This window comes from Canis aureus, chromosome 29 (genome assembly GCF_053574225.1).
Source record: "Canis aureus isolate CA01 chromosome 29, VMU_Caureus_v.1.0, whole genome shotgun sequence".
Taxonomy (NCBI): Eukaryota; Metazoa; Chordata; class Mammalia; order Carnivora; family Canidae; genus Canis; species Canis aureus.
Genome location: NC_135639.1, coordinates 4,429,410 through 4,447,720, shown reverse-complemented (window position 1 = coordinate 4,447,720; position 18,311 = coordinate 4,429,410). Strand labels below are relative to the sequence as shown.

At 51.6% G+C, this 18,311-nt stretch overlaps 1 protein-coding gene across 6 annotated transcripts in view; it reads left to right on the top strand.

Moving 5' to 3' along the window:
• PTPRE (protein tyrosine phosphatase receptor type E) overlaps nucleotides 1-18,311 on the top strand; it is a 158,328-nt gene that overhangs the window by 44,882 nt on the left and 95,135 nt on the right. For 5 of the 6 annotated variants that reach the window (XM_077877208.1, XM_077877209.1, XM_077877206.1 and 2 more), the window contains exon 2: nucleotides 17,707-17,729. Coding sequence is in view for 3 of the 6 variants with exons in the window: in XM_077877206.1 (XP_077733332.1) it covers nucleotides 17,707-17,729 (23 nt within the window). In the remaining 3 variants the exon portion in view is untranslated. Of the gene's footprint in view, nucleotides 1-17,272; nucleotides 17,336-17,706; nucleotides 17,730-18,311 lie in introns of those variants that run through there. The other variant, XM_077877207.1, reaches the window with a different exon arrangement.

Here is an 18,311-nt window from a genome sequence, read left to right as displayed (position 1 = left end):
TCTGTGCCTCTCATGAATAAATATGTAGAAATCTTAAAAAATGTAGAAATCTTTAAAAAAAAAAAAAAAGAAACAACAGGAGGAAGTTGCGATTCCCCTTTGCATTCCTGTGGCAATTTATATTAGAATATAAATGACTTTAATTTGTATTCTTCTTACATCTCACATGAAAGCATAAATATAAATGTATTTTAGTGGGCAGACATGAGAAATAAAACTGGCTCTATCTGAGCGAAGTTCGGGGACCCCGTCCTTGGGCACGGTGAGGGGCTGAGCCTGAAACCCAGCATTCCGATCCTGGCTGGCTGAGGCTCAGACGGTCTCCCGCTTTCTCCCGTTCGGGCCAACTGACCCTGGATGCGCTGGCTGTGGGCCACGCACCCACACTGGGTTCCCGTGCTGGCCTCTGTGCCTGCACTGCTCTCCTCGCGGCGTTCACGCTGAGGTCCTCGGGCCTCCCGATGCTTCTGTGTGGTCACTGTCCCCACGGGGGCCTGCAGGCGTCCCTGGCTGGGTGCAGCACCAGCTTCCACACTCACTGAACGGAGTGGGTGCTGGCACACCGGTTCTTCCCTCCACCTGCCACGATGCCGAGAAGCCGAGGGGCGCTCCATCCTTGTTTTATCACGAGCAGCGGAAGCTCAGGAGCCCAGACACCTCATGTCTTGGGTCAGCGGAGTTTGCTGTCTCGGACCCCTGTACACCTCCTTCAGCAGGTGTGTGCAGCCCGTGGACACTCGTGTCCTGGTAAGAATTGCTCAAAGGTTACTGATCAGTTATGGTTTAAAGTGGGTCAGGAAATTGAAGGAAAGGTGGGGCGATGGGAGCCTGCGTGGGCACAGCTGACAGGTATCACAGCCAGGCATCCACACACGCTGTCTGGAGAAGGCTGTGGTCACGGTGATGCCAAAAAATCGGTATTTTTTGAGCACACGGCATGTGCCGGACACGATGGCAGGTGCATTATGGACATGACCTTGCACATCCCACACCACTGTGGGGTGACCAGCCACTTTCTTTGCCAGGGATTGAGGGGTTCCCCGGCATGCTGGACTTTCAGTGTGAAACCGGAAAGTCATGGGCAAAGCAGGTCAAATTGGTCATCCCACCCAGCACCCCAGGGTAAAGGCGGACTTCTCTCATTTTGTAAATGGAAACCTCCTGGCCCAGAAGGGTGAGGTGACCAGCCGAAGCTCCTTCTCTGGCGGGAGGAGCCGTGTAGGCCAGACCCCGATTCCCTATAGTCTGACCACAGCACCCAGATCATGGCCATGAGAGGCAGTCCTTCCTCCGCTGGACGCTCAGGGTCATTCATATGACCAACACCTTAAGAAGATTTAAGTGCAAGTTGGAGATTCCTAATCCCTTTTGAAAAGGAAATGGTAAAAATCAGAAAAAAATATTTTCGAACAAAAGCCATCCCTAAAGGTAAACGAGCTTGTTCTGTTAGAAATAAGGGTTTTGGTCCAAAGAAACAAACACTCCAAGGGCAAAGCCAGGCCAACGGGCACTCTCCCCTCCCATCCCTCAAGTCTGCCGGTGTCGTCCATCACCCTGTCGTGTGAGGAACGCATGATGCAAGGGCATTTCTCCATTGACCAACTTTGTAAACTGACTTTTTAAAGAAAAGTGAGTTAATTTCTTTGTCTCTTTATAAGGGTCAAAAACAAGTCCAGCCACGATCCAAAATAGCAGATCAAGGTAACACGTACTTTCAGAAAGTACACACGAGTGTTAAATGTACAGACCTTGGGTTTCCACAAAGCGAGCCAGCTGTGTGACCAGCTCCCAAGTGAAGGAATGCAGCATGACCGCCCAGCCGCCCCCTCCAGCCTCCTGGTGGTCTCTCCCTCTCCCTCCCATGGTTGGCCACTCTCCACACTTCTAACACCATATGTTCAATTTGTCTGCTTTTGAACTTTATATAAATGGACTCAGAGAGTGTGTAAGTCTTTTTTTTTTTTTTAAGTTTCTTGAATACTGATGATATGCAAGGAGCTGTGTAGATTTTCAGTGAATCTCAAAGACCTGACTTTGAGTGCATCCAGTATGCTCTTATGGGAGCCTGGGCGTTCACTGGGGTCACGGCGTTGGGTTAGTAGCCAGTCCCAAAAGGCCACATTTGCATACTGTGCGCACTCGGGAAGCCATCACCGCTATGTAAATCAACCCTGTAAGATTTGCATAACTGAGTTCAACAGAGTATTTGGCTTCTGTGTGGGGAAGTTTTCTAGATGCTGAAATCATCTGTACTGTGGGCTTGAGCAAACAAGTCAGGACAATAAGGGGAAACTGCTGTCAGGTTTGAGGGGAGGTAGCATCTTATCACTTTACCTTATCAGAGGGGACCTGATATGAAGGCACAGCTGTCTCAACAGGCTGTCCCCTTCTAGCCCCGGGGTCTGCCCACATGTGCACCCATCTACAAGCCCTGCCTCTGACATCCTGGGAGCCCTCGACCAGGGCTGGAAGCTTCCACCATCTCCAGCCTGGCAAGCCAGCATTACCATTGTTAAATCTTGGCACTCTACACTCTCGATCCCCAAGAAAGGCTTGGAGTAATTTGGGGAAAGGAATCTGTGCTGTGTCAGGATGATCCCTAATGCAGCGGGGTTTGGGTCTGGAGGCCGCCTTCCACCACGTGCCAGCTGAATTACTGAGCTCCGGGCTTCTTCCTCACCAACTGCAGTGTTCCACTCTGTGAACTTGGAGTGGTAATAACCGAGCAGTTTATTTTCAATGAAAATTATTTTGTGGAAGCACCTTGCACAAGTGGCATTCGTTAAATGCCAGCTCCCTTTCCCTAGAGATAAGATGTGATCGCAGTTGTGCCTTAAATTCGGTCCTAAGCTTCCTGGCTGACAAAGCAAAAATGAAAACACAGTGGCTTGTATTGTTCTGGTCTGATTCAAAGAATGTTCCCAGTTTTTCAGGAAATATAAACACTTTCCTGGTGCTAGATTGTAAAACAACGCTATTTTCAAAGCCTGAGCAATTCGGTTGGTAGGATTTGCAACATTTTTTTTTTTCTACCAGAAGATGGAGAAATCACCTTTTTGTCTCCATAGCATATATTAATCTCTTCATTAAAAATACTAGTCCGAGGCTATCAATGAAGTATGAGAGCTACTGCATTGCCATTTGGATTAAGAGAATCCTGTTTCTCCACTTCTGTCTCTTTTTAGTCACTATCTTATAATAAAAACATACAAAAAAAAGGCATAACGTCTAGGGTGACAGGTGGGAGTCCTTCGCTTAATGCCTGACGTCTCTGGCACCTTTGCTTGTCTCTGGGAGGACGAAGGAGATGACATACTTGCAAGGGTTGTGTGCACTCTCGGCATCAGCGTCCATGAAGGAGAGGATCGGACTGGGAGGCTTTTCTGCTATAAAATTACACGTCTGTGGCATCATTGTGAGTGGAAACTGGTTAGTGAAAAATTGAGTAATCTGTTGACACATGTCGTGAGTGCCTTGTGAAAATGTGCTGGTTCATGAGTGTGGGGATTTGCTCCAAGGGCTCATGGGCATCGGATCCAGAGCCAGGAGACTTCGCAGGGCTGCTGGAGTTAGGGAGGCGTGGATATCTCTTCTCTTCACCACCTGCCTGGAGACTTCAGAATCGGGATTAGTTTGCAACTTCAACCTGAGTGGTTTAAACACTTCAACTGAGTTATTTGCTTTTTCACAGAGGAACTTACCACACACGCAGAGTGGCGTGTAACCAAGGTGTTTCCCCAACCCTCAGTGGCCTGGGAATGCACGGCACACAGACTCAGGACTGGGAGAGGCAGTCTAGGGAGCTGTGAAAGGTCACAGAGGGGTTCTTGGGGACCCTGTCCTGCCGCATGACCCCAAGAGCCTGGGTCTCAGAGCTGCTCCTTACAATGGAGGGCCACTGAGTGGCCCTGTCCCCTACCCATAGTTTGCATAGGAGAAGTCTGCATAGAATGCAAGGGAGCCCTCCTCTTGGTCCCTAACCACCCAGGGCCACATTTGCATCCTTTGAGGCTGCTCCTCTCTTGTTCCTCATTCCCAGGGGGAGGGGGCACTTTCCCTCAAACACCATTGATAACTTGTTGTTTGCCCAAAGCATTGCATCGAAGTAGTGGACTTTCCATACACATATCAATATCGGCTGGTCCCCCGGTTACATATTATAGCCACAGATGGAATGATACCTATGAGCCTCCCACAAACTCTTTATTTAGTCTAAGCTCAGAAGCTTGATTATTCTATTCCTTCGTTATTCCTACAGTGGGCTAAGTTTACTAATGGACACCGAAGTTTTCATTATAGCTGCTTTCATGAACGAGATAACCCGGTATTCGTCCTGGATTGTTGAAGATTTCAGGTGGATGACATTCCTATACGTGTCCTAGGGATCCTTTATTGGAGAAAGGCCGTTTCATTTTAATTACGAATAGTTTGAATAATTAGCCATTTTAAAAATAAACCATCCCTCCGGGGGAGATTTATCTGGGGCTGGTGGTTGGATGCCTGGGCTTCTGTGTCATTAAAATTAACTGATGTAGCAAAACAACTGGAGTCCTTATCCTGTCCCATGTCTATCACAGAGCCATGGAGGCCTCACTGTCTAACACACAGCAGCAAAGCTCTCTGAGTCCTCTGTCACGTGCAGAGGGCCTGCCGGGGTGTCACGCAGAACTGGAATGTTACAGAAAGTGCCCTTACGACGTAAGCTTGGTTCACCATGTGTGCACACGGTGCTGACGTGATGCTTACCACACCACTGGGTGTGTGCAGACATTCACACCCCACGGAAGGCCCCTGGTGGGCCCAGGAGGTCGGGCCCAGGACGAGGGATCAAGGAACAGTTGGAGCATGGGGCTTAATAACAGACTTGGGCTGGGGACAAGGTTTGACATGAAAATCAAGGATGTCACCTGTGTTCCTGGAGCTCCCGTTTACTCCTCTGTGAGGTGGGGAGGCTCGTTCCCAGCTCCGCTCTGTGGCAGGGGTTTGGAGAGAGGATGCCTGCCTGGTGTGTGACGCATGGCATGGCCAATGGGGCAGGAGAGCCCCTGCCCCGTAGTCGTGGCCTTGCTGTTGTCATGGTTATGCTGCCTTTGGATCCTCTGATAGAATGAGCATCTAGGTAAGGAGGTTCCCATCGAGTCCTGTGGTGGTTCTTGGGGGACCCCTCAAGGACCCGTGATTCCCAGTTTAGTTTAAAGCAGAAGGATGCTTGTGAGCAGTGTGGCAGCTCTGGAAAGAGACTCCCTACTACCCCCTGGCCAGGAGGGTGGGTGGCTCAAGAAGGCTGGTCGGGACCCCCGCTGGGAGGGCCAGGCCACAGGGGCTCCCATCAGGGCTCGCTTAGGCTCCTGCCAAGTTCAGACGTGGAGCTCCGTGCAGTCTTCCCATATGCAACTCCCAGAGCTTTTGCCTTTTCAGAAACCAGCCCTGTTTTCAGTGCACCAGACTTTCTTTACATTTGTTCATGAACTTCCAGATCTGAGTTTACAGTTCGGCGGAAGATACTACCATCGTGTCCTCAGCCAGGACACATCAGATGAACTGTGGGCTTTTTAAAGAAGTGGTGCTTCTTGACCAAGAGGGAGCTTCACTGCAAGTGTCCTCTGTGTCTGGTCTCTGGGTCGTGACCACTTCCTCCGCATGGCCCGGGGGACTGCTCCCTGCATGCATGCAGCTTGTGTCCCAAGAAGGGACTTCTGGCTGGGGGCCCCAAGAGCGTAGGGTTTTCCTAATGTTGGAGGCTTTGTTGCCCAGTGGCGGGAGGGCATGCATCCAGCTGGATTTCGTTTCCGGCTCTACCTCCTAGTGACCATGTGACCCCTGGCAACTTGACTCAAGGTCTTTGTGTGGATTAGCTGGGCTCCTGCAGATAGACTGTCTGGTGCTGTGTCTGACAGGTCGTCTGTGCATTCTGACCCCTGTGCATGCGGCCCACCCCCGGAGAGGGGCAGGCACTAGATTTTCCATCCCTATCGGAGCTGCCCCTTGTCTGGACCTCACTGTCTCACTTCTGTGGTTTACGAGCTCAGTCATACAACACTGTGTCTTTAGATCATCATCTGAAGCCATCGATGTGTAGAGGCCATCGAAGCACTGAGACGATATGGGTCGGCCCCGGGGTCACCCACCCAAGGTCACCCACCTTTCCATTGTGGCAGCGTGCAGGGCTCTGGCGTGGGGAGTGGAGCATACACACTGACTGGGTCTTCCTCTGTCCCTCGGTCTTAGGTTATAGGACAGACCACCAGCCCTGCACGAGGCAGCTGGGGGGACCTGAGGGGCCCTGCAGAGTGTGCAAACATACTAGTCCAGCTCCACCTCCAGCCTCTCACATCTCCGCATTTACCCAAATGCCTGAGACTACACAGCTTGTTCACTGAAGCAACTCAAACCCGTGCATCTTAAGATGATTCCTTGAGCTGTAGGGATAGGATAAAACAAAACAAAACAAAACAAAACCCCAGCTTTTTCCTGAGAACGATGGGCGCGCGGCCTTCCAGTGGAAGAGGAGGGCTGCTGACCTTTATAGGTAGACAAAACAGAATGCCAGTCCAACATTACACTTCTGTTGCAGTAGATTGTTCTAGAATGGGGTGCCGCATAGTTGTGTTATAATGCTGTTTTTGTTTTCAAGTGAATACCGCAGTGTTCTTTCATGTGGGGGAGGGATTCATTACAAGTTCACGGAACTTCTTCAGTGGCGACAGGGTGAAAAAAATAGGTGCTTGTCCTCAGCAGAATATACCGAGCCTGGAGACAGTTTTGCTCGTAGCCCAGGGATGTATGAATTCCCCGAAAACTCACCTTTCATTGTGAACTTGGCGTTACATGGAAATACTCAGTTTTTCCCTTTAAGATATCGTGTGATATCCTCTACCTCCTTAAGCATTGTTTAAAGCTAGTCTCTTCTCCATGCACCACAAGTGGATTCTTAGTAATGACCTAGTTTAATGGGTCAGATCAGATCATTAGGTTGGGGGGGGGAAGTTATTAAACCAAAATATTTGAGGTTTTTTTTTTTTTTTTTCCAAAATAACTGGTTGATGAGCAGATTTTTCACTTACCTGGTTTACTAGGTAAATTTTCAAATTCTCTCTTAGGAATAGCTAATATACTTTTGTGCTCTGGATACCAGGTTCCGGAAAAAGAATTGTACTGTTTTTAAGAGTGGTTTTCCCCTTTTCTTATGATGGTATTATATATTTTTTGAGTCTCTGGAGCAATCTTCCAATGTCTGTGAGAGATGCTCATACAGTCACTTCCTAGCAACTGTGACTGCAGCTTCATCTCCAGGAATGACCAACCTTTTTACTCAAGCCCCAAGTCAGTGTCTACTGTGGGCTCGTGTTGTGCCAGGAGGTCTTCCTTGATTTCTTCCTCCCCCTACATTCCTTGGGAGCTGGTGGGCTTGGGTCCTTTGATCTTTAAATAGCTGCCTGCCCCCAGCTCCATCCCTCCTGCATCTCCCCACTCCCCACCTAGACCATGGAATAGCCTCCGTATTGCTCATGGATCCGCCTGTCCATGCAAGGTGGCTCCTGGCCTTTCTCCCCTCTGCAGCCACCACAATGGCCTTCCTTGTAGGGGGCAGAAAGGGGTGTGCAGGCTTGAAGCCTTCTACAGCCCCCTCGCAGCTTCAACCCAAATCCAAATGCCTTTGCAGCATCCCAAGCCCAGCCCACCTCACATTCCAAATCCACACCTATGATTTATGCCGTATCTTGCGTATGCAGAGTTCTGCACTGGATCCCTTCTGTGGATTACCTCATTTATTAACCCGGCACAGTCAGGATTATTATTCCTATTTCCCAGCTGAGGAGAGTAAGGCTCAAAAAGGTTGGGTGTCTCATTCCAAGGTCAAAGCCAGGATTCAAATTATTTGCCATTTCTAGAAATTTCTCAGTTCTCTGGCTTCCCTGCCTTTGTTTATGTCGTTTGCCTAGGAATCTTACTCTTGAGAAAGATCCCCTGACTCTAGCCAGATGTGAGTTTAATGCCACTGCATCCACTTTTCAAAGCCCCCCGGGCTGGCTGTGACAGGAGTGCTCACCCTGCATTTCAATAATCTGCTTATCAGTCTGTCTTTCAGAATTCCTTTAGAGTAAAGACCTCGAGCTGCCGTCCACGCATGGTTGTTTATTTTAGTTTTTGATCTCTAGATCTTCAGCATTTGCCATAACACGAGCCCATAGTAGATACCCAGTGAATGGTCACCACTGGTTTGGTGCATTTATTCACTCATCCAACTAGGATTTTCCAAGTTGCTAATAGGTGCACAGAACTGTTTATGTAGAAAGTTCAAGTTAGAGATGACAGGATTTCCCATCAGAAAGCACCAAACTAGCTACAGATTCTGTATCTTTGGGGTGAGTGTCTACACCTTGCTTCATCATTGGTAAAACATGGTGAACTGTGCCTCTCCCCACGGCAGGGGAGAGGTGGCCGATTGAATCTTAACGTGCCATCCTCCTATGTTTGTTGCTGTGAAGATGTGGTTGGAGGAGGAAGACCCAGGCAGATGGAGGGAGCCTTGGAGGACAGCTCCGTGCTCCAGAAGCACCAAGACAGACAAACTCGGGGTAGTCTGGAGGGCTCTGACAAGGGATCCAGGATGGGGCTGCACATGAGAAGCAAGCACCTGGCTGTGTTGGGTGAGATGGAAAGCTTTCTGGGTCAGGGAACAGCGTCAAGAAAGCAACAAATAGGAAGACCGTGGTGTGTCCAGAAGGTGGTAGAAACGGTTTTGTGCAGGTGAGGCGCCTCTAGAAAGTTCCTGCTCTGGACACCATTGAGAGGAAACACGCCATGGCTTTTGGCGGGGCTTCTCAAAGGAGGTTTGGTCTTCGAAGTAGGAAGGGGACCCCTAAGAAGGAGGGTGTCTATGAACTGTGTATGGGTGTCTTGCTGCCTCTTCTCCAGCCTAGGGTCTTCCCTGGGAACTTCCAAGCTCTGTGAAGCAATCCAGAGGGTTGTTTACCAACACATTCCTCTCTTCTTATCCATGCCAATCTAATCAGAAAAAAAAAAACGCTATTTCCTTAATTCATCAACAATAGCTATTCTTAGATGATAATAAAACTGTGTTTATTAATACTGGTGAAGTAGCACATTACATTGTCCTTGTCCCTTTGCCATTTGTATAGGATTGGTGGTAGTTAGCATTTTAATTAACAGCAACAATAGATAATTTTAAATTAAGGAGCGCGTTATAAGTTGTCTTTCATTCTGGGTCCAAGGGAATAATGATCCTCCTAAATAGTTATTTAATGCCATGGCTCATCCATTTCGCTGCCTTGGGAAACGGTGCTTTGCCCTGGGCCTCCGCAGTGTGCTGCTGTTTACAGCTGAGTGTGAGGATAAGTAACCAAATCTTTCCCATACGTGCTTAGCGGGCTGATCCCAGGCCTAGGGCCACTTGGCAAAAGGCAGGGGCGTTCCAAATTGGCTTCCTAAAAACTAACTCCCAGGAACATCAGTTTACTATCGGGATATGAGAGACAAATCCTTTTCTTTGAGGTTCACTGAACTTTAGTTAAACCAAGAAACACATCTTTTGAAATCCGATTCAATGATGGGTGACGTCTAGCATCATGCACCCAACGACCCCTACCTGAGTACCTTCCATAGTCTGAGTGCAATGAGAGGAGGGAAGCAGGCCTTGCTTTCAAGGAATGCTCCCCGAATGGCCTCATTCCTCCCTGCCTGAGGTGGGAAATCCAGTGTCAGGTAAGATGTGATCAAGGCTCTGGCAAAGGAGAGCGAAGAAGCACAGAGCATATAGATGAGGCAGTGCTCAGGTGAAGTCTCCCTCCCTCCCTCTCTGAGCTGGTTCTCAATCTCGTCTTCTTCCCTGCCTCACCCAGTTGGTGGAGACACTTAGGTGTGTTCAGGGGTGGTCGCTGGGACCCCTTCCTACTTTGCTGGCACCATGTTACACCTGGCCCCTCGCATCCACCTTAGGGTACGCTGACCGAGAGCATCACCTGGAAGATGAGAATGGTCCTCGCACGTGCTTGGGCAGCAGCAGGTTTAGAATCACGATACTCTCCGGTGCTCCTTCGGAAGACCATGAGGTCTGTTCACCCATTCAGCAAAGGGATGTGGACGCCTCCCCTGAACCAGTCACTGTTCTAAGCACTTGGGATACTTCTCTCCACTTTCACTAGGAAGGCGTGGCCTTGTGTGTGTGTGTTATCATATTATCTCTCTTAAGCATGAGAGTCCATAAAACCAGTCTGAGAAAGCCACTGGGGTCCCCATCTGCCCATCAATGGCTAATTTATATTTCAGTTAATTCATATTCCACGTGGTACTTGCCAATAAGCAAGCAGTAGTGGGAAAAAGGAAGAGTGACTGAATGAAACTTCTGGTTTGATTTTTCTGCAAACTGGGGAAAGATGCCAACGTTTGATATTTCTAGGCAGCAAGTCCTGACCCAACATGAGGATCCTTGGGTTTCCCTGCATAGGGAGCCCATTCTGCAGGCCAGGACCCGGAGATCCACAAGGCGGGGAAGGGAATTGGTCAGCTTTGTCTGGGAACGTGGCTGAGCGTGACTCAGTTTACTGCAATTGAATGGGATGGGATGAGTGGGGGAAATAGGAGCCGGCACCCAGGAAGCAAGAGGTCTCTGCGGCCAAGGTTCAGGGTGAGGCCTTGTTTCATGAGAAGAGCGTGGCGAAGTAAGTCAGGCTTGGTCGCGGGTGTGGGATGAAAATCTGGGGCGAGGGAGGGGCGGGCTCACAGAGGACCCCATGGTGAAGTGCAAGACCTCCAAGCGGGTGGCAGGATGGAAGAAACATCACCTGCCGACGAGCCAAGGTCTCCTGGGTTTTCTTGATCTATGAGAAATGTTCATGTGCACCTTATTGCAGAGGAGAGAGAACCATTTATACAGCAGGGATTCTGTGTGCTTCATAGGTCCATGCATTTCCAGCAGCAGCTACTTTGTTCCCTTCATCAAAGTTTTTGAGGGAAAATGTGAAATCTACACATCCCACATCCGGGGAGTCGGGATCCCTGTGTAGTGTCCCCAGAGGGAAGCTGGATCCCTGGTGTCAGGACTGGATCTTGGATGTAGGTGGGAGCAAGCATCCGGGGGTGGGGGGGGGGGGACGGAGCGGGGGCCCGGAGGCCGCGTGCTGGTCCGTTGGATTCGTCCCAGGTGGGCTGGCAGAGGGAGGGGAGCGCATGTGGGAACAGGTGCATCTGGGGAGTCCTGTCTCCTCACTTCTGCTTCCGGCTCCGAGTCCAGCCCCCCTCCCCGCCCCAGGACTCTGAGCCCAGCTCTGCACAGTGAGGAGGAGGCTCGAGGGCACGTGCCTACACGGGACACCCAGCCTACCACCCAGGGCCAGCTGGCTGCAGGGGGCGGGGCTCGAGGGTGCGCACCTTCCTCTTGCCCTCAGGGCCCAGGCTGAGCTGAGCGGGCCGTGGGTGCCGTGGACGCCTGGCCCTGCTCAGAGCTCCAGGAGGCCACACGGCTCTAGGTTGACCTGGGGACCCGCACAAGCCGCGCAGCCCAAGTGAACTCCACAGTCCAGGCAGTGGGGCCCTTCGTTTTTAAGTACTTAGAGCAGCCAGCGTGTTCCCTGGGAGCTCTGGAGGGCAGGGTGCCTGTGCCCGGGCCCTGGAGTCCCGTGGCAGTGCCCCGGAAGGACGGATGCCCGGTGACAATCCTTGAGCTCTCCAGGCCTCAGTCTTCCCACATGCAAAGCAGGTCTACACCAGACTCTTCCTGGGAGAGAGGATTCAGAGTCAGGTCTACACCAGACTCTTCCTGGGAGAGAGGATTCAGCATCCTCGTGGGCCCTCGGCAGGCATCTGGCTGGACCCCTGCTCCCTGTGGGCCGAGCTTTCTCCCAGGTGCAGCCTATGTCCCTGCCCCTGAGCAGCAGGGCCCCCACGAAGGAGGCGCTCACGGCGCATAGACTTTTTGGAACTTGACGGTGATGGTCTCTGAGAAGCGTTTATGCTGAGTGCCAAGAGGCAGGCAGGTGAGGGGGCAGGCGGGTGCGGGGTGTGCAGGTGAATGGGGGTGTGTGGGTGAAAGGGTGTGTGGGTGTGCGGGTGTGCGGGTGAATGGGGTGAGTGGGTGAAGAGGTGTGCAGGTGAATGGGGGCCTGTGGGTGAGGGGATGTGTGGGTGTGCGGGTGCGGGGGTGTGCGGGTGCGGGGGTGTGCAGGTGTGAGGGTGTGCAGGTACGGGGGTGTGCAGGTGAATGGGGGTGTGCGGGTGAGGGGATGTGTGGGTGTGCGGGTGCACTCGTGAGGGGGCTTGTGGGTGTGTGGGTGTGGGGGTGTGCAGGTGCATGGGGGTGTACAGGTGTGCGGGACTGTGTGTGCGGGTGAATGGGGAGTGTGGGTGTGCGGGACTGTGCAGGTGAGTGGGGGTATGCAGGTGAGGGGATGTATGGGTGCAGGGGTGTGCAGGTGCATGGGGGTGTGCGGTGGGGGGAGTGCGGGTGCAGGGGTGGCTAAAAGGAGGAGGTCTACCTTGAAGCTTCCCTTCCTGGCCCTTGGGGGGCGGGCACAGGAGAGGCCGCCCTGCTGTCTGGGGCAGGGAGAGCCCCCGGTGCCTCGGAAGGGAGCGGGAGACTCCAAGCCCTGTGCTCCCAAACACGTGCTGACGGAACGGCAGAGCTGGAGAGACGGACGCGGCCGATGGAAGCCAGCAGCCGTCTGAACTTGCAAATCTAAGAGCGGTTGGCGCGCTAGTTTGCAGTTTCCTAACCCAACGGGGGCCCCCACCAGCTGCGGGGTAGCTAGGGGGGCCCTCCTGTGCAGTTTGGAGGCTGGGGATGGCGCGCCAGAGACCCCAGGAGCAGGCAGGGGTGTGCGTGGGTCTTCGCTGAGCAGCTGTCCATGAATAAGTCTCAAAACCTGCCAGATGTTTGGAAGTCCAGCTTGTTGGTCATAGAAGGACGAAACGGGTTGAGAAAAGGGATCTTTTCTCCAGCCTTCGCAACAGGATTGCCCCTGCCTTCCCGAGGTTGCTCGCTGGGGGGTGGGCAAGAATGTGATTCTCCCAAACTCCTCATGGGGGGGTCGGGGTGGAGGGGGGAGGTGTCTCTGCCCCTTTCAGCCTTTCTTTCATATGTTAGAAAATCCAGTAATTAACCACTTTGGGGATGCTTGGAAGGTAAACAGGGAAACCCTGAGACGGCGGGGTGTGGTGTCGGTGAGGACCCGAAGCCCGGATGATCCAGAAGCCTTGTGGGCGACACCCCGGCCGGCGTGTGAACCCCGCAGGGAGGCACCGTGCATTTGGCCCTGGGGGCAGCGGGGGTGCCCGGCAGGGGGCTTGAGAGCCCTTGTGCCTGATGGGGTACAACACTCGGGGGCCTTTCAAGGGCCCTGACACTTTGATGGGGACACAACTCAGTGCCTCCAGAGACCCTGGGACCCCAAAGAAGGCAGCCGAGGGTGGAGGAGCTTCTCCCTGGGGTCGGACTGCGGCGAGCCCGGATTTGAGCTGTTGGGTGGCATGATTTGGATTTGGATTTGAGTGTCCCTGCTTTGTAGATTTTTTTAAAAAAATATTTTAAGATTTATTTATTTATTCATGAGAGACACACACAGAGAGAGGCAGAGACACAGGCAGAGGGAGAAGCAGGCTCCATGCAGGAGCCCAATGTGGGACTGGATCCCGGGTCTCCAGGATGAGGCCCTGGGCTGAAGGCGGTGCTAAACCGCTGAGCCACCTGGGCTGCCCCCCGCCCCCTTTTTTTGTTTTGCTTTGTAGAATTTTAACCTGTCGTAAAAGTTCATGTTTGTAGATACACTCACTGCCCGATGTGGAAAGATGCTCTTAACCGTGTTTAAGGGAGAGGAAAATGGGCATCCCCCCCGCACCCCCCCCCCCCCGACGGTTCCACCGCCCCCGCCGCCCGTTTAAAGGAAGAGCTTGTAGAGACCTCCTGGAGGCAGCGTCTATGCCGCGCACTTGAATGTTTGGCGCGCTCCGGGCCAAGGGTGTGTGTGTGCGCGCGCGCGCGCGCGCGCGCGCGCGTGTGTGTGTGTGTGTGTGTGTATAAAAGACATTTAACTTTCATCTGCGTTTGGAAAGATTGCCCGGTTCTGTCCACGTCAGAACTTGACGAGTCAGGATCATTTTTAATTTCTTCCCTCACCGAGGCCGCCCCGAGGGACAGCCTCCGTCCGAGCCCTGTCATTCGCCGCCTGCCCCGAGCGGTCCGGACGCGCCGTGACAGTAGCGTGGCGCGCTCTTTCCATATCTTGTGAGCGACCGGGCGGCCTCCCTGCAGCTGGGGCCCCTTCCTGCGGGAGAGCGCCCGCCTGACCTCGCCAGCCCGGCTCCCCGCCTGCTCGGCGGATTTCCCCTGTTCCGTGTCCTCACAGCACCTCCTTCCCCGGGTCTGGCCTGGCCCCTGCAGGCAGAGCGGCCGCGATGGATGCCCCAGGGACAGACCTCCCCGTGTCCAGGCTGCGGCTGGCCCGGGCTGCTGGGGGCCGAGCCACTCCCCCAGGCCCTCTTGTCCCCCCACCCCACCCACCCCCCGGAAGTCTGTGGCCAGCCTGGGCCTTCCCAGGTCTTTCTGGCACACAGATCACCGTGGAGCTTTCCCCGGGGTGAGAAGGGATTTGGGGGAGTTGCAGAGTCAGTGCTGTCTGTCGCCCGGGCACAGCGCGCCTTCCCCGGGTCCTCCTGCTGGCAGGCTCTCGTAGACACTAGGCCTGTCAAGAAAAGGCTGGCCGTCCCTGCCTTGGAGGAATTACAGCTTCCCCCACTCCGGGGTTGGAGACACAGAAAGAAAAACAAGCGAACAAGAGTAAGCTGTAGGGTAAGCTGGATTTCCCTGGGCGGCCCGGCCACGAGGGCTCTCGGCAACCCTGGGGGAGCCTCCCTGCTGCCCCTGCCTCCGCTGTGCATGACGCCGGTCAAAGTCAAGGGGCTCACCAAGCCTCAGCGTTCTCTTTTTTGAAATGAGACTCGTCTTGGGGCGCCTGGGGGGCTCCGTGGTTGAGCATCTGCCTTCAGCCCAGGGTGTGATCCTGGAGTCCCGGGATCGAGTCTCGCATCGGGTTCCCTGCATGGAGCCTGTTTCTCCCTCTGCCTGTGTGCCTCTCTCATGCCTCTCTCTCTGTGTCTCTCATGAATAAACAAATAAAGTCTTTTTTAAAAAATAAAATAAAATGGGACTCGTGTTGCCTGTTCCGTAGGACTGGCTGTGGGCTGTGGGAGAGACACCACAAGCAGCACTGGACAGGATCCCAAACCCAAAATAACTTCTCTGCTTCCCTCGTTTGGAGGATGGTGCCCTTCCCGATAAGACCAGGAGCCTTTCCAGTTGTGGACGATGCTGTACAAGCAGCCGGGGGACGGCCCCTCCTGACGGGAGCAGATCTGGCCATGGGAACGAACCTCCCCCACCCCTAATTTTCAATGTGCTTATTTATTTTCATCTTTTCAAACGTGCTCAGTATTCAAGTAGCAGTCTGTCTCAGGGCCTGAGGCTAACGGAAGTGTTCATGTGATGAGGGTTGACTTCAGAGGGTATTCTGGTTGCTTGGTTTTTGTTCTAATTCCGTACTTTCAGAAACTGATAGTTGTGGTTTCGTGCTAACATGTGTGAGCCCAGACCACCGCGGTATGTGATCCATCTGTACAGCCTTGGTGCCCGGGTCCTGGCTGAGTTTGAAAAGTAGAGCAACATTAGTTCAAAGTGTAATTCAAAATTATAGCTTGCGTTTGGTTGCTATTGAGTAAATTCTCCTTATGCATCAGTTTAACCAACAATTGAGAGAGTGCCCACCTGGTGTGACACCCTATGGTTTTTTTTTTCCCATGAGGTTTTTACTTTGGTTTGACTCAGTCTTGCAGTTTTGCTTCTGCCCATGATACACTTCTGCATATGTTGGTTTCATTTTGCATGAAAATAACTCAGTGTTGCTTTGGAATATAGTTTGAAGCATTTCTACCCATCCTGAGGTCTTATTAAGGGCTCCTTCTACTCCTGGCTTCTCCCCATGCTTGGCCCCAGACAGACACATGGGTAACTCTTCCCAGGGCTTTCCCAGGTTCTGTCAGGGGATTGCAAGAGGTGGACTCGTGTCATAAGTTACTCTTACAAAAAGCAGTTCCCCTTACCTCTGATGATCAGCTCTTGCCCAACAGTCAGTCCCTCCCTCACCTTCTCGCCATTTGCTTCGTGTTGCACTGGCCTCTGCTGCCCTCTGGGAACTCCGTGACTCTGCTTCCCACCTGACCCCCAGTTAATTCTTTTTGTGGATTCTTTGGAATTTTTTTGTGTAGGTCATCAAGTCATCCAAGAACACAGAAGTCTTATTTATTTTTTCTTTCCCATTTCTGGGTCTTTTGTTTCTTTTTTCTTGCCTTGTTACCTTGACCAGGGCTTCCAGTACAATATTAAATGCGAGTGGTGAGAGTGGACATCCTTGCCTTGTTCCCAGTATGAGCGGGGAAGCATTCACTCTTCCACCACTAAAGGTAACATTAGCTGTAGATTTGCCCAAGTAGATTTAAAATTCCTTTAGCATTAGAAGAACTATTTCTTCTGCTTCTTTGGCTTCAAGCCTACTTCTCAGGTCAGCTTTTTAATTAGTGCCACAATTTGCTAAAATTATGTGCCGTAGCATATTGTCTTTGGTTTAAAATATCCAGCCTGGCCATGACTAAGATAAGAACTATTCTATTTTTGTAGAAAACACCATGCACCTCATTAGCCATTTAAAGATAGTGGAGATCGAAACATCTAACAGTGCAGATGCACAGCGAGAACCGAGCAGAGGTGTGAGGCTGCCCTACTGGCCACTCGTACAAGAACCAGAGGGTCATGTCTACCAACCGAGGCATGGATGGACAGAGCAAGGTGTATGGTGTGTGAAAAAGGGAATAGTATTTGTCCACAGAAAGGAATGAAAAACTGGTATATGTTACAACATGGGTGAACCTTAAAAAAAAAAACCCTAAATAAAAGCAAGCAATTCACAAAAGGCCACATTTATAGGATCCCACTTTTATGAAATGCCTGGAATAGGCAAATCCATGGACAGGGGGTTGCCAAAGGACAGGGGGTGGGGAGACGATGGGCTGGGGAGCTGATGAACTAATGGGCTTGGGGTTTCTGCTGGTTTGATGAAAATGCTCTAAATTTAGGTGATGGTGATGGTTGTAAAACTCTGTGGTTATGCTAAAAAGCACTGGATTATGCACAGGTGGACTTGATGGTATGTAAAGTCTATCTTAACAAGATGTTAAAAACGAAGAGGACATAAAAGCTAAATTGTTGAGTAATGAGCAGGCTGGATAATTCCTGAGCTGGAAAAGAGGGGTGAGGGGCCATCCCATGCAGGTGTGAAGAGGTGGCGTCTGGGGAGGGGGGTGAGGCCGCTGCCATCGGGGTGGGGGGGCCCAGCCTGGGGGCTAGACACCCAGTACTTCTGATCGCAGTCAGCTCCCAAGCACCCCCATCACCGATGACCAGAAATTACAGGAGAGGTTGGGGCAGGACACTTCTGAAAGCTGATGACTGCAGCAAAAAGTTATCACCATGTAGATAAAAAGGCGTCAAGAAGACCCCAACAACCGAGCAAAAATGAGCACGATCAACTCGTGCCGTAGAGAAAGAAGTGGCTACAAAAGAAGTGGCTAGAATCAGCAACCAGCAACCTGGTAACCAGAAAACTAATCCTTTCTCTCCCCCCCTCCCCTTTTCTTTTTCAGACGATAGCCTTCGTTTTCCCTTGGTGAGTACAAGACTTTTTAAAATAATTTTTATTTCCCCTGACTTAAAGTTAGCTACCAACAACAACAAAAAAGAGTGTGTGGGATTTAATTGTTAGAGAAACTATTTCTGGAGAAAGTAGACCAATAGGGCTAGCATGTTGTATTTGAATTTTATGCCTTGACTTGCTGGAACAGGCTTGTATCAATCACAGTTTTTGTTACGTCGTTTTGTGTGTTTTGTGTGTGCGTGTTTACAACCTGGCTCGGCTGTTCAGCCTCCTGAACCATATTGTTGAGACCACGATTTCCACACGCTCTCCTCTTGCTGATTTGTCCTTAGTTTGGAAAGGGCCTTGCTTTATCTGGCTGCACGCGTAGGGTGACTGTTGGGGACCACGGGGCACATAATTGCATTGACGGTAATTGCCTCTGAAATTGATCTGCTGTGGGGAAAATTGCTGAAAAGGAGCTTTTCTGGATTGCGCTCTGGGTTAAAAAAACACAATGCCAACAACATCAATAACCGTGTCATCGCCAGGTAATTTTATGCCTTTAGAGATCTAGGCAGCTTTCCAAGGTCTCCATGTCCCAGTCCTCAGAAA